The 16,380-nt window shown below is 36.9% G+C and overlaps 1 protein-coding gene across 8 annotated transcripts in view; it reads left to right on the forward strand.

Annotated features, from left to right (window-relative positions):
• Positions 1–16,380, forward strand: part of SFMBT1 (Scm like with four mbt domains 1) — a 116,404-nt gene that overhangs the window by 52,665 nt on the left and 47,359 nt on the right. For all 8 annotated transcript variants that reach the window (XR_010662986.1, XR_010662985.1, XM_065933494.1 and 5 more), the window contains exon 2: positions 9,645–9,799. Coding sequence is in view for 6 of the 8 variants with exons in the window: in XM_065933494.1 (XP_065789566.1) it covers positions 9,772–9,799 (28 nt within the window). In the remaining 2 variants the exon portion in view is untranslated. The remainder of the gene's footprint in view (positions 1–9,644; positions 9,800–16,380) is intronic.

Consider the following 16,380-nt stretch of genomic DNA (forward strand, 5'->3'; position numbering starts at 1 on the left):
TGATTTTTATATATATACATATACAGTGCAAAATATATATTGCAAAAATGATTTAATTGTATATGTTCATATGTATACACTATATCTTCTTCATCTCTCCATAGACACTTAGGTTGCTTCCATATCTTAGCTATTGTAAATAATGCTGCAATGAAGGGGTTATAAGGTATCTTTTTGAGTTAGTGTTTTCATTTTTTTTCACTTCACATACCCAGAACTGGAATTCCTGGATCATGTGGTAGTGCTGTTTTTCAATTTTTGAGTAAACTACATATTATTTTCATACTGTGCCTTGTTGTTCAGTTGTATCCAGCTCTTTGCGACCCCATGGACTGCAGCAAGCCAGGCTTCCCTGTCCATCACCGTCTCCTGGAAGCTTGCTCAAACTCATGTCCATTGAATCGGTGATTCCATCCAACCATCTCACCGTCCATTGTCCCCTTCTTCTGCCTCCAATCTTTCAAAGGATCAGGGTCTTTTCCAATGAGTCAGTTCTTCACATCAGACAAAGTATTGGAGTTTCAGCTTTAGCATCACTCCTTCCAGTGAATAATCAGGACTGATTTCCTTGAGGACTGACTGGTTGGATCTCCTTGCTGTCCAAGGGATTCTTAAGAGTCTTCTCCAACACCACAGTTCAAAAACATCAGTTCTTCGGCTTTCAGCCTTCTCTACAGTCAAACTCTCACATCCATACTTGACTACTGGAAAAACCATAGCTTTGACTAGGTGGACCTTTGTTGGCAAAATAATGTCTCTACTTTTTAATATGCTGTCTAGATTGGTCATAGCTTTTCTTCCTAGGAGCAAACATCTTTTAATTTCATGGCTGCAGTCACTGTCTGCAGTGATTTTGGAGCCCAAGAAAATAAAATCTGTCATTGTTTCTGTTGTTTCCCCGTCTACTTGCCATGAAGTGATGGGACTGGATGCCATGATCTTAGTTTTCTGAATGTTGAGCTTTAAGCCAACTTTTTCACTCTCCTCTTTCACTTTCATCAAGAGGCTCTTTAGTTCTTCTTCACTTTCTGCTCTTAGGGTGGTGTCATCTGCATATCTGAGGTTGTTGATATTTCTCCTGGCAATCTTGATTCCAGCTTCTGCATCATCCAGTCCAGCATTTCGCATGATGTGCTCTGCATATAAGTCAAATAAACAGGGTGACAATATACAGCCTTGACATACTCCTTTCCCAATTTGCAACCCATCCGTTGTCTCATGTCCGAATCTAACTGTTGCTTCTTGATCTGCGTACAGGTTTCTTAGGAGACAGATAAAGTGGTCTGGTATTCCCATCTCTTTTAGAATTTTCCACATTTTGTTGTGATCCACACAGTCAAAGGCTTTAGCATAGTCAATGAAGCAGAAATATAGGTTTTTCCAGAATTCTCTTACTTTTTCTGTGACCCAACGGATGTTGGCAATTTGATCTCTGGTTCCTCTGCCTTTTCTAAATCCAGCTTGAATATCTGGAAGTTCTTGGTTCACGTACTCTTGAAGCCTAGCTTGAAGAATTTTGAGCATTACTTTGCTAGCATGTGAGATGAGTGCAGTTGTGTGGTAGTTTGAACATTCTTTGGCATTGCCTTTCTTTGGGATTGGAATGAAAACTGACCTTTTCCAGTCTTGTGGCCACTGCTGAGTTTTTCAAATTTGCTGGCATATTGAGTGCACTTTCACAGCATAATCTTTTAGGATTTGAAATAACTCAACTGGAATTCCATCACCACCACTAGCTTCGTAATAGTGCTTCCTAAGGCCCACTTGACCTCTTACTTCAGGATGTCTGGCTCTAGGTGAATGATGACACCATCATGGTTATCTGGGTCATTAAGATCTTTTTTGTATAGTTCTTCTGTACATTCTTGACATCTCTTCTTAATATCTTCTGCTTCTGCTTTAGGTCCATACCATTTGTGTCCTTTATTGTGCTCATCTTTTCATGAAATGTTCCTTTGATATCTCTGATTTTTTTAAAGAAATCTCTAGTCTTTCCCATTCTATTGTTTTCCTCTATTTCTTTGCTTTGTTTAGTTAGGAAGGCTTTCTTATCTTTCCTTGTTCTTTGGAATTCTGCATTTAATTGGGTGTATCTTTCCTTTTTTCCTTTGCCTTTTGCGTCTCTCCTTTCCTCAGCTGTTTGTAAGGCCTCCTCAGACAACCAGTTTACCTTTTTGCATTTCTTCTTCTTGGGGATTGTTTTGATCACCACCTCCTGTAGAGTGTTATGAACCTCCATCCATAGGTCTTCATGCACTCTTGTCTATCAGATCTAATCCCTTGAATCTATTTGTCACTTCCACTATATAATCATAAGGGATTTGATTTAAGTCATTCCTGAATTGTCTAGTGGCTTTCCCTATTTTCTTCAATGTAAGTTTGAATTTAGCAATAAGGAGTTCATGATCTGAGCCACAGTCAGCTCCCAGTCTTATTTTTGCTGACTGTATAGAGTTTCTGCATCTTTGGCTGCAAAGAATATGATCAGTCTGATTTCGGTATTGACTATCTGGTGAGGTCCATGTGTAGAGTCTTCTCTTGTGTTGTCGGAAGAGGGTGTTTGCTATGACCAGTGCATTCTCTTGGCAAAACTGTGTTAGCCTTTGCCCTGCTTCGTTTTGTACTCTAAGACCAAACTTACCTGTTATTCCAGGTGTCTCTTGACTTCCTACTTTTGCTTTCTAGTCCCCTATGATGAAAAGGACACCTTTTTTGGTGTTAGTTCTAGAAGGTCTTGTAGGTCTTCATAGAACCATTCAACTTCAGCTTCAGCATTAGTGGTTGGGGCACAGACTTGGATTACTGTGATATTGAATGGTTTGTCTTGGAAACAGAGATCATTCTGTCATTTTTGAGGTTGCTCCCAAGTACTGCATTTCAGACTCTTCTGTTGACTATGAGAGTTACTTTGTTTCTTTTAAGGGATTCTTGCCCATACCATGCTGCAGTTCAGTCAGTCAGTTCAGTGACTCAGTCCTCAACTTTTTGCGACCCCATGAATCACAGCACGCCAGGCCTTCCTGTCCATCACCAACTCTGAGTTTACTCAAACTCATGCCCATTGAGTCGGTGATGCCATCCAGCTATCTCATCCTCTGTCATCCCCTTCTCCTCCTGCCCCCAATCCCTCCCAGCCTCAGGGTCTTTTCCAATGAGTCAACTCTTCGCATGAGGTGGCCAAAGTATTGGAGTTTCAGCTTCAGCATCAGTCCTTCCAGTGAACACACCCAGTACTGATCTCCCTTAGGATGGACTGGTTGGATCTCCTTGCAGTCCAAGGGACTCTCAAGAGTCTTCCCCAACCACCAGTGTTTATTCCCACCAGTAATGCAAAGCAGTCTCCTCTCCTCCACATCTTTGCCAACACTTGTTATTTTTGTCTTTTTGATGATCGCCATTCCAGTATGTGTGCTTTGAGAGCTCACTGTGGTTTTGATACCCATTTCCTTAATGATGTGATGTTGCTCACCTTTTAAAAAAGGGTATTCTTTAGAGTATTCTTTTCTCTTTTTATTAAACTTTTTATTTTCTGTTGATGTATAGTTGATTAGCAGTGTTGTTGTGATAGTTTCAGGGGGACAGCAAAGAGACTCAGCCATACGTATAATGTGTATTCATTCTCCCCCAGACTTTCTCCCATCCAGACTTCCACAGAACCTTAGGGATTCCTGAATTGTGGCTTTTGTTGTAAGCTTTTACTGTTTTTGTAAATTAATAAGTATTGATTTGTTCAACTAAGGTAGATATGCCCTGTGTTATGTTTACATAGTCATGAAAAGTTAAGTTAGTGTCAAATTTAATTTAGATGATCTGAGTGGCTAAGATTTGTCAACTTAACAGACTTATTTTTATGTTCCTAGTTCAACATGTAGCAGTGGGTTAAAAGTAACAATAACAAACAACTTAATGAAACAATAGACATTTTCTACTCCTGATAATCAAGTTACATTGACATTTGACAGATGTAAGATTTAATTTACATAGCCTGCCAAATAGGATGTGCACAAGGTCAGAGAGTGAAGATTAACCATTGTTAAGACCGACTGAAATCTACACATGTTGGGGGACAAAATTACAGTGACTCTACCACTAGCATCTACTGTCAGGAGCAAGGTTAACTTTGCAAATCTGCCCCCAGTGGAGCATCTGATTTGCTGAATTGTTTGCATTTACCATATTTACAGCATACTTGAAGTTATTATCGACCTTCCATTTGTTGAGTTGAGGGAGAGGAGTGCAAATTCAAACAGTGGGAATTTTCTTTTTAACTGTCTGGTAAATATTTACTGAGTTAAAACATTTTCTTGCAGCCACCATACATAATAGGTCATATCTTTATAGTCACACTGAGTTTTGTCCTTCCAGAGTGCTTTAAAAGTTATGTCCAGCATGTTAAATCATTTGGCTGAGGACTTAAGCTATAGAAATCTCTCTGGCATTTTTGTAACTTTTCTCCGTAATAAATATTCTTACTCAGTGTTTAATCTTAGCCTTGAAAATCAAGTGCTTTATTGTGGAGCCAAGTAGTATGAAGGGAAGGGGAAACATAATGTAGCTGTTTGTTGTTCAGATGACTTTTAGATCTTTTAAAAGTTCTATTTAAAAGTAAGTATCCCATGGCAGTTTTATTTTACATTGATGTATCACTAAAAATGAAATAGTTAAATTCAGTTTTATTCTGCTTGGGTTTTGTTGTTTCCTTTGTGTGCCTGTGTATGTTTGACTTCAGAGCTTGTTTTGTACAATTAATTTTGCTTTTTAAATTGTTATTTATATTTCTTAGAGGTGTTTCATATTTTTAGAATAGCTATACTTTGGCTTCGGTCTCTTTTATTAGAATCTCCTGTAATAGGCTCCTGTTTAGCTCACTGAAATAATTTTAAATAAGATGAACAAGATCCAGATCAGTTAGTTCATGAGAGCTTATTTACATAAATAGCTCTTAATGTATTCTGGTCACCACAAGAGGAGTTCTAATGCCAAAATCAGTAATAAAGGCAATAAAACAATTTAACATGAATAGGAAATAAATGAAATAAAAGGAAATAAATGAAAAGTGAATTAAATTTTTACAGTTTTCAAGCTCCTGGATATTTTACTTTTTTTTTTCCCCTCACTGCATGAAAAGACAGCAGACTAGCAATAAAGAGAAGGATCTGCCAGATGTTCTACAGCAAAAGTCTTCATCACTTTATTTTTCTTGATCCTATTAAGACTATGAACTGACTGTTTATTGTTTAAAAATCTAAGTGATGTTGTAGTATTGAAAAAGTCTCAGTCCTTTTTCACAACTTTGCATGGTGACAGATGGTAACTGGTCTTATTGCAATGATTGTTTCATATTGTATAAAAAAATTGAATCACTAAACCTGAAACTTACCTAATACTGTATGTTAATTATAACTCAATTTTTAAAAATTTATATTCTTAGTTTCACCTGTGTAAGACTTGCATTTCTGCCAACTCGTATCTTTTTGGCTCTGAAGATTTATTTATAATAATTATTATTATTGCACTATGGGGCTCACTGCACAAAATATGGTGGTGTATTTCAAGAGTTGATGAGTGCAAGCAGTGGGTGCTATCTGCAAAATCTTATAAACCAACAGAAAATTTTGTCGTATCAGACCCATGACGAAGTTTCAAGACTATATGTTGAGATGACCACTAAATTATTGCCATAGGAATAATAAATAATAATATATTATAAATAATAATAATAATAATAAACCTATCAACTGCATAACATTAACTCAGCATTTACTATGTAACTCTCTGATAAATGTTCTTCATGGTTTATCCTACTTGTCAGCCGGTGAGGTAGGTGCAATGCTGTTAATCCCCACTTTAATAAGTGTTATCATTGGCACAAGTAAGGCATTTGTTGAAAGTCACATAGCCAAGTAAACAATGGACACAAGATTTTTAAAAGTTAATATAAATTATCCTTCACTTGCTTTTTTTTCACTGAGTGTAAAGATGACATTCCCATATGCTTATATAAATCTACCTATATTCTTCTAATGGATACAGAGTATTTCCTAGTGTACGTGTTTCATAATATGTGTAGCCATCTCATTCACATTTGATGAATGTGGTTTCTGGTTTCTCACTGTTACAGATAATAATATTAAGGAGATTGGACATATTTTTGTAAGTTTTTTAACTCTGATTTTTCATGTGAGTTAGTTACTTAATTATTAATATTTTGCCCGTTTTTCTTTTTTTCTTGTTGAATTATAGGACCTTGTATTAATTAATACATTATCTTACATATTGCTAGTATTTTCACCCATCTCAACTGTCCTTTTGTTTTTATTGAATATTAATTGACATAACATTATATTAGTTTCAGACACATAGCATAATGATTTGACATTTGTATACATTGTGAATGATTGCTGCAGTAAATCTATTTAACATCTGTCACCAAACATAGAAAAAAATTTTTTCTTGTAATGAGAACTTTTCAGAACTACTATCTTACTTTGAATTTTGTTTATGGAGTCTTTGCCATGTAGAAATTTGATACTTTTATGTTTTCATTGTTTCCTTTTTGTCCTTTTATGTTTTGTCTCCTTTATGGTTTCTCTCTTTGGGTCCAGAGTGATTTTTTTTTTTTGAGTGACCTTTTTTAAAACAAATTTGATCTGTTTAAAACAGATTTAAAAAGGGCTTCCCTGATAGCTCGGTTGGTAAAGAATCCACCTCCAATGCAGGAGACCCCAGTTCGATTTCTGAGTCAGAATGATCCGCTGGAGAAGGAATAGGCTACCCACTCCAGTATTCTTGGGCTTCCCTTGTGGCTCAACTGGTAAAGAATCTTGCCTGCAATGCGGAGGACCTGAGTTCAGTTGGATCCCTGGGTCTGGAAGATCCCCTGGAGGAGGGCATGGCAATGCATTCCATGGATAATTCCATGGACAGAGGAGCCTGGCAGGCTACATCAATAGGATCGCAAAGAGTCGGACAATACTGGTGACTGAGCACGCACACACTGCTTAATTAAAGAAGCCCTTGGTTGCGGCTCACTGAGAGGTAGTGTATCATATAGTGCTTGAGCAAATAGAGTATGGATGTCTTGCTAGGTTTGAAACCTGGTTTTCCTTCTTGCTGTAGGACTCTTCTGTAGGACACTGGCAGGTGGTCCTTGTTCTGAGCTTGTTTCCTCGTGTGGTTATGGTTACCTTGTCCAGTTGTTGAGACTGTTACATGGCTCAGTATGTGTAAGTGCTTCGGATAGTGCCCACACATGGTAAGTCCTCAGTAAATATCATGGGTGTTATTTTTTTCTCTTCCTGTCCAATTCCCTTGTGTGCCACTTACCCGGTGGGTTCTGGTGCTTCAGCCGCAGAGGCCTCCTCTCGGTCCCTCTCTGCCCTAGAGCCTCTGTGTGTGCTGCTCCCTGTGTCTGGACCACGCTTTCTTTTCTGTCCTCTTTGACTCGCTGCAGTTCCCCCTTTGTTGTTCAGTCATTCAATCGTGTCTGACTCTTTGCAATCCCAGGGACTGCAGCACATCAGGGTTCCCTGTCCTTCAGTATCTCCTGGAGTTTGCTCGAATTCTTGTCCATTGAGTCAGTGATGCCATCCAACCATCTCATCCTCTGTCACCCTCTTCTCCTCCTGCTCTTAATCTTTCCCACCATCAGAGTCTTTTGCAGTGAGTCTTTCTTCACATCAGGGGATCACAAGTTTTGGAACTTCAACCGGCAGTCCTTACAATGAATATTCAGGAAATATTGGTTTCCTTTAGAATTGACTGGTTTGATCTCCTTGCTATCCAGAGGACTCTCAAGAGTCTTCTCCTGCACCACAGTTCGAAAGCATCAATTCTTTGGCGCTCGACCTTTAGTATCACCTTAAATATCCCCCTCACTGCGCCGCCCGACCCCACCACCTCCAACCAGGGACCATGTCAGTGTCCTCTTAGTTTAGGTTAGGTCTGCCATTATGTTCTATTTTAGCACCCGCTGCTTTTCCTTCTTAGCACTTTAAATAATTGTTGTAAATTGTTAGCTTAAATTTTCTTTCTCCTGTTGAAAATTAGCGTCATGAATGCAGAAACTAAGTCTCTCTTGGTTACTTTACCTTTACCCCCTGGAATAGTAGATGGTAATGAACTGGTGTTCCATAATATAGGGAGTGAATGAATTATAGGTGGAATGGTATGGTTTGAATGTTTTGGACTTGGACTTAAAAAGGAAGCTGAGAGAAGAAAGCTTGCTCAGAGGCTTTAAATGTCACTACCAAGTTTGTACTCAGTTGTTCCTATCTGTGAAAGGGTGAGTTTCAGTGCTTAAGTTGTATGAAAGGACTTTGGATAACTGGCAGTTACCTCAAATGGGATAGCCATAGTATTAGCAGTTATTAAGATTTTCTCTATGCTCAGTAAGAAATTTAGTTTTAAAAGCTGAAAAGGATGTTACGCTCATTTTACAGATTTTAAAAATGGACATAATGTAGTTTGTATAAGATAGCATATTTGTCGTGGGTGGAGCTGGAGCTAGAATCTGTTTAAAAGGTTTTTGTGAGAATCCATTACTGGGGATTGAATACAGATTCGGAATCTTGTTGACAGGTTCAGAGGTATTTGCTCTTGTAGGTGACCCTGGCAGCTGTGGCTGTTGAGTTCCTGTCCCACCCTTACGGTTTTCTGCGTGTTGTCCTTGTGGTCTGTTCACATTGTGCCTTCGGCAGCAGCTTCTTTCCTCTTTCTGCTCTATTAGGCATACGTAAAACAGTATCTGAGATTGTTTTGCATGTAAGTAAAGCAGGAATAAATAGATTCATCCATGTGCAGCATGGACGGGCCTCAAAAACATGCTGACTGAAAGAAGCGAGATACAGGAAACCGCATACTGTATGATTCCATTCCTGTGACATGTCCAGAAGTGACAAAATCTCTAGAGACAGAAAGTTTATTAGTGGTTGCCTGAGGCTGGGGATGGAATGGGGAAGAGCTGCAGGTGGGAAGGAAGTTCTTTTCCAGGGGGATAGAAATATTCTAAAATTGGATTATAGTGATGGTTACACAACTCTGTAAATTTACTAAAGATTATTGAATTGTACACTTAAAATGGAACATTTTGGCATGTGAGTTATATCCCAATAAAAAAAATTTTTTTAAGAATAAATGAATTCAGAGCTTATTTTGGAAGAATTGTGCTTTCTTTCTAATTGTAGACAAATATAGTTCATACTTTTTGGTTCTGCATAATATTCTAGGTAAATGAGATGGGAAACTTGATAAAATATTACATTGTATCCTGAATCTTACTTACTAAGACAGAACTTTGAAAGCTAAACTCCTCCTCCACTCCCCAGAACTTCCTTAAGAATTGGAGTTTTCGTGGATAGGCCTGTTCAGTATTGTAATCTAAGTTGAAGGGATAGTGATTCAAATATATATGTTTATTTGTTGTGATTTTTAGATATCAAGATCTTAATAGATAGCTTGCTCTCTCTGTGTCAACACACACACACGTCTTCAAAACTAGAAACGGTGTCAATTTTTGTCTAATTACATCTATGCTGCCAATGTGTTTTCATTTGCCATTTCAACCCACCAGAGTGTTATGTCTTATGAATGAGTAAACACGGGACTGCAGCCCGTTAATGTGTTTGTTCTTTTTGATTTTTCAGCACTTTCACTTGGACCCTTCGATGCCCATTGAACAGATGCTTGAGAATTGCAAGTAATCTTCAGATTGTAGCATAACCATAAGGCCTGTCCTCTGTGTGGGCAGGAGATTACCCATGTGCTGTGGAAATGAACGGGGAGCAACAGACTGATGCAGGTATTGGTTTTGCTGAGCGGAATCTGTTTTTCGGAGTGCAGAATTCCATTACTCACGTATGTTACATTGTCAGGCTTATCTTTCTACCACTAAATGGGAAACTCTTTGAAGATATGAGTTATCTTTCTTTGTACCTGGCACTAGGGGTGCTCAGCCTGTTTGCTGAAAAAGTAAATAACTGTTATGAGCAGACTTTGTTAAAAAAAAAAGTTAATTTGTTTTGAAGTAATTATTAATTCATAGGAGCTTGCAAAGATTCTGACAGTTTTCATGTACCCATCACCCAGCTTCTACTGTAAGTTACATCTCATTTAAGTATAGTGCAATATAAAAGCTGGAAATTGATATATGTATCAAATGTATGTATTTCTCTATGATTTGTGTAAATTCTGTAACTGTCACTTCAGTCAATATACAGAACTATTCTGTCACCACACAGAGCTCCTTTTTACTGCCCCTTCACAGTTACACTGACTCCTCTTCCCCAGCATTCCCTAACCCCAAGTAACCATTAATCATTTCTTCATATCTATAATTTTGTCATTTCCAGAATGTTACATAAGTAGAACCACAGTATGTGAGTTTCTGAGATGGGCTTTTTTTCCCTCAAAATAATGCCCCTGAGATATCCATCCAGATTCTTGAATATATTAGGAATCTGTTCTCTTTTATTGCTTGGTAGTATTCTGTGGATATACTGCCGTTTGGTTACCCATTCATCTGTTGCAGTACATTTTGGTTGCTTCCAGCTTTTGGCTTTTATGAATAAAGCTGCTATGAATACTCATATACATAAGATTTCATTTTTCTGGGATAAATGCCCAGGAGCACAGCTACTTTCCAGAGTGGCTATACCATATACATTCTTTCCAGCAATGTATGAGATCTGATTTCTTCACATCCTCACAGCCATTTGGTATTGTCACTATTTTTACTTAAGTCGTGCTGATAAATTAACAGATCATCTTGGTCTTACTTTGCATTCCCCTAATGGCTAGTGATGTTGAACAGGTTCTTACTTGCCATCCCTATATCCTCTTCAGTACCATGTAATCGTATTTTTGGCTCATTTATCAGTCATATTGTTCGTTTGCTTTTTAATTAACAACTTTTTTGAAGTACTTTTTTTTGAGATACAATTCGCATGCTATAAAATTTACCCTTTGAAAATACACAATTCAGTGGATTTTAGTGTATTCACAAGCACTACTACCTAATTCCAGAATATTTTCATCACTCCTCAGAAGAAACCATTGGCAGTTATTTTTTGCTTAATCTAGCCTCTGGAGATCATGTCTACTTTCTGTTTCTATAGATTTTACCTATCCATACTCTTTTTTTATTAACATTTCCATGGTATATCCTTTTCATTCTTTCACTTTCAACCTCTGTGAATCATTATATTTGAAGTAACTTTCTTATAAAACCATATAGTCATTAAAAAATTTTTTTCAGTCTTGTAATTGGTGTGTTTAGACCATTTACACTTAATATAATTATTGATATGTTAAGGCTCATGTGTGCCTTTTTTTTTTTTTTAACATCTGCTGGTTTTTGTTTTCTCTATTTTTTGTTCCGTTTCTTTTTTTTTTTCCTTTTTTTTTTTTTTTGATGTACACCTTTCCCAATTTTTTTTTTTTAATTTTATTTTATTAGTTGGAGGCTAATTACTTCACAACATTTCAGTGGGTTTTGTCATACATTGACATGAATCAGCCATAGAGTTACACGTATTCCCCATCCCGATCCCCCCTCCCACCTCCCTCTCCACCCGACTCCTCTGGGTCTTCCCAGTGCACCAGGCCCGAGCACTTGACTCATGCATCTCACCTGGGCTAGTGATCTGTTTCACCATAGATAATATACATGCTGTTCTTTCGAAACATCCACCCTCACCTTCTCCCACAGAGTTCAAAAGTCTGTTCTGTACTTCTGTGTCTCTTTTTCTGTTTTGCATATAGGGTTATCGTTACCATCTTTCTAGATTCCATATATATGTGTTAGTATGCTGTAATGATCTTTATCTTTCTGGCTTACTTCACTCTGTATAATGGGCTCCAGTTTCATCCATCTCATTAGAACTGATTCAAATGAATTCTTTTTAACAGCTGAGTAATATTCCATGGTGCATATGTACCACAGCTTCCTTATCCATTCATCTGCTGATGGGCATCTAGGTTGCTTCCATGTCCTGGCTATTATAAACAGTGCTGCGATGAACATTGGGGTGCACGTGTCTCTTTCAGATCTGGTTTCCTCAGTGTGTATGCCCAGAAGTGGTATTGCTGGGTCATATGGCAGTTCTATTTCCAGTTTTTTAAGAAATCTCCACACAGTTTGTTCTGTTTCTTATCTTTCTGTGAGATACTTGAAAATGTTTTTAGAATTTTGTTTTGATTTGTCTCTACAGTGGTTTTTTTTTTTTGGTTTTTTTTTTTTAAGATTTGGTTTGCTTGAGTCTTTGTTGCTGTGCAGGCTTTCTCTGGTTGCGGAGTGCAGGGGCTAGCCTCTTGTTGCAGTGCACTGGCTTGTCGCTGGGGTGGCTTCTCTTGTTGCATAGCACAGCTTTTAGGCACACAGGCTTTAGAAATTGCAGCTTGCGGGCTCTAAAGCGCTGGGTCAGGAGTTGTGGCGCACAGGCTTAGTTGCCCCATGGCATGTGGGATCTTCCTGGAGCAGGGATTGAACCTGTATCCCCTGAGTTGTCAGGTAGATTCTTAACCAATCGATCATCAAGGAAGCCCTATATACTGTTCTTGAGTGTATCTCATTGTGTAGCTTTTTTAGTGGTTGCTCTAGGTATTATGTATACCTAACATATCCCACTCTGCTGATGTTATCATTTTGTTAGAGTGAAGTGTAGACATTTTACCTGCTTCTTATCTCTCTTTACCTACTCTTATAATAAAAATCTTGTCTTAAATATTTCTCTACATATTTTGAGAACCACATCAGATATTGTTAAAATTTGGGGGAACTTTCCTGGCTGTCCAGTGGTTAAGCCTGCACTTCCAATGCAGGGTGTTGCATGTTCTATCCCTGGTCAGGGAACTAAGATCCCACATGCCTTGTGGTATGGCCAAAAAAAAAAATTTTTTTTTTTGCTTCAGCTGTCAAATATAATTTAGAAATTGAAGAGAAGAAGGAAAATGTTTCATAATAATGTTTTCCACTATTTTTATTTTTTGTTCTTTATTCCTGATTTTCCAAGATTCCTTCTACTATCATTTCACTTCTGTTTATAGAATTTCCTTTAGCCATTTTTCTAGGGTAGATCTATTGGTGATAAAATTATTAGTTTCCCTGTCTCTGGTCACTTCCCTTAGAAGGGGTATTGTTCTCTTGCTGCTTTCAAGATTTTTTGTCTTTCATTTTCAGCAGTTTGACTCTGTGTGTCTGTGTACAGATTTCCTTGGGTTTATCTTGTTTGGAGTTTTCTCAGCTTCTTAAAACTGTAGGCTTTTTTGACAAATTTGAAATGTTTTCAGCCATTATTTCTTCTGGGACTTTTACTGCCCTGTTCTTTCTCTTCTTTTGGGACCCTGAAGACACTTTTGTTAAATCCTTGTTATTGTTGCACAGTTTTGTGAGGCTCTTTTCATTTTTTTCTCTTTGTTGTTTAAATTGGGTGTTTTCTATTGCTCTTTAATTTTAGTAATTCTTTGTTCTCCCCATTCTGCTTATAGAGCTTATCTATGGAGGGCTTTGTTTTGTTTTTTGTTTATTATATTTTCAGTTCTAAAATTTCTTTTTTTAGCTGAGGAGGAATGAAAGATGGGAATAGGTCCAACTTAAAGTGCCACAGTCCCACTCTTCTGACAGAGGTTCAATAACCTGTCTTGAATAGATGCTTTTCAGTTTTGTTTTTTTTTTTGCCTTCAGTTAATTTCAGAACTTTGAAATAGTCAACTTTCAATGGTTAGCCAGTATTTTTGCTGCTTTTCTGAAAGAGTAAGGTATTCACTTTGCTATTTAGGAAGTTGACTTGTTCTCTTTTGTTTTAAATGTTGTCGTTAACTCACAGCATGTACATCACATGTATAATATATATCACATGGGAATTTGAATCTGTTGCTGTCATCATTCATTCGATGATCAAATTGTTCCATTCTCGAGCAGTGAGAGTTGTTTCAAATTGGTTCCTGTGTTCTTTGGATGAGATGTCATTATATCTCTGATAGTTTTAGTCCTTGCTTTCTGGCCTAGTAAGATTCTGAGGTTCCTCCTGTACATTTCCTGCCCCAACTTTGCAATCTGACATTTCTCTGAGAAGCTCTTTTTTTTTTTTTTTTTTTAAGTGGATATGATATTTATAGTCTACAGCCCAGATGCTGGGGTGCTCATTGATAGCAGCTTGCCATTTCTTCTAGGTCTCATCCCTAAACATAGCTGGAAAATACACATCATTTTGTTTGTTTGTTTGATGCGCAGTGTGGGGGATCCTAGTTCTGTGACTAGGGATTGAACCTGAGCCCCCTGCATTGGAAGGGTGGAGTCTCAAGCATTGGACTGCCAGCAAAGTCCCAAAATACACATCTTTTGAAGAGAAAAGAAAATGAGATGGCTTAATCTGATATTTATAATTTTATAAAATTATATAAATTTTATATAATTTTATAAAATTACAGGGATTTTCTTTTTTGATTTTATATCTTTTGTCTCTTTTCTTTTGAAAATGTGTTGTTTTGGAATCTTTAGTATCATCACTTGTTTTTATCCTTATTTAAACTTGTTTAAATTGTTTTATCCTTATTTAAACTTATTTATTTATATAATACTCATGTAATTTTCTCACAACAAAAATGCCAACATTCCAGATATCAATAGAGTAGTGTGTGGTTTAAGATTTCTTTATTGTAAAAAAAAAAAAAAGATTTCTTTATTGTTTTGTTTTTAAATATACTCTACTCAGGTTTGCAGTCAGAATTTTGTATTTTAATAATGACTTAAAGGGATTCTGTTTTATTTGTGGCTTTTCCACCAACCATTAGGCATGTTTGTTTAAGTTCATTTTCGGTTTTTAGAATTTTTAATTTAAATATGTTTCTAAATCGTGTAAAGAATATACATAATTATAAAATCAAAATTATATTTATAACAACATTCCCACTTTCATGCTTTTTATTCTTCTCCATATATAAAGAAGTTTTATTACATTTTATCCTGTTGTTCATGTTTTAAAATGTAAAAAGATATATGTGAGCATTTACATATATATTCATATCTCTTTTACCTTATGCAAAAATTAGAGCTACAATAAAAACTGCTGTGTTTTGCTGTTTCACTTAATATGTACTGAGGTTATTCCACATCAGTATGTGGAAATCGTTCTCATTCCTTTTTACAGCTGTGTAATGCTGGATGTTGGAGAAGGAAATGGCAACCCACTCCATTATTCTTGCCTGGAGAATCCCAGGGACAGAGGAGCCTGGTGGGCTGCTGTCTGTGGGGTGGCACAGAGTCGGACACGACTGGAGTGACTTGGCGGCAGCCGCAGCAGCAATGCTGGATGTATATGCTGTATTTTATTCACCCAGTTTCTTACCGATGGACATTTGGATTACTTCCAGTCTTGGTATTACATATACAGTACTACAATGAATAGCCTTGTACATACGTCTTTTTGTATTTTTGCCAGCATATCTTTGGGATAGATTCCTAGAAGTGGAATTGCTGGATCAGAAAGTAAATACATATGTAATTTTGTTAGCTGTTGCCAACAAAAATATAGTCTACGGCCATACCACCCGGAATGCGCCTGATCTCGTCTGTTGTCAAACTTTTAGAATTTTTTCCAATCTGATATCTCAGTATAGTTTTCATTTGCATTCTTTTAAAATGAGCAAATATGCACATCTTTCCATATGTTTAAGGACTGTTTGCAATTTAAAAAAATAAATTCCCTTTTCATTTATTTTGCTCATTTTTTGTCAGATCGTTAATTAGTTTTGTTTTTTCTAAGTTTTTAGGTAGTTTTTTGATGTATGGGAGATTTTAATCCTTTAATGCATTGCTTTTATTGCTCCTGTTGTTTATTTATTTATTTTTTAACTAGCATGCTGCTTGAGGTGCTAGGGTTCTTGCCAAGGACCATGAATACGAATTGTCTAGCCTTGTTATGTTCTAGTGATGGAAGTTGGCTTTCTATTGACTCATGCTTCCGGGATGCCCCCAATAAAGTCTTTATTGATTTGTTTTATTTCTAGTGAAAAATTTCAAATATGTAGAAATGAATGGAAAACATATAAGGAATACTTCTGTACCTACCTTACAGAATTAAAAATTAATAAATAATAAATTAACTTTGTCCAAATTTGTTTTCATTTTTTTTAATTGTGGTATATTATCCCTAACATAAAATTTACCATCTTAACCATGTTTAGGTGTACTGTTCATTCACATTGTTGTGCAGCCATTAACACCACCATCTCCAAAACTTTTTATCTTCCTGTTTTGGAACTCTGTACCCATTAAACACTAACTGCACCTTCCCCTCTCCCCACCAGTCCTTGGAAACTCCCATTCTTCTTTCTGTCTCTATGAATTTGACTACTCCAAGTAAGTGGAAACATATAATATTT

This window comes from Muntiacus reevesi, chromosome 4 (assembly GCF_963930625.1).
Source record: "Muntiacus reevesi chromosome 4, mMunRee1.1, whole genome shotgun sequence".
NCBI lineage: Eukaryota > Metazoa > Chordata > Mammalia > Artiodactyla > Cervidae > Muntiacus > Muntiacus reevesi.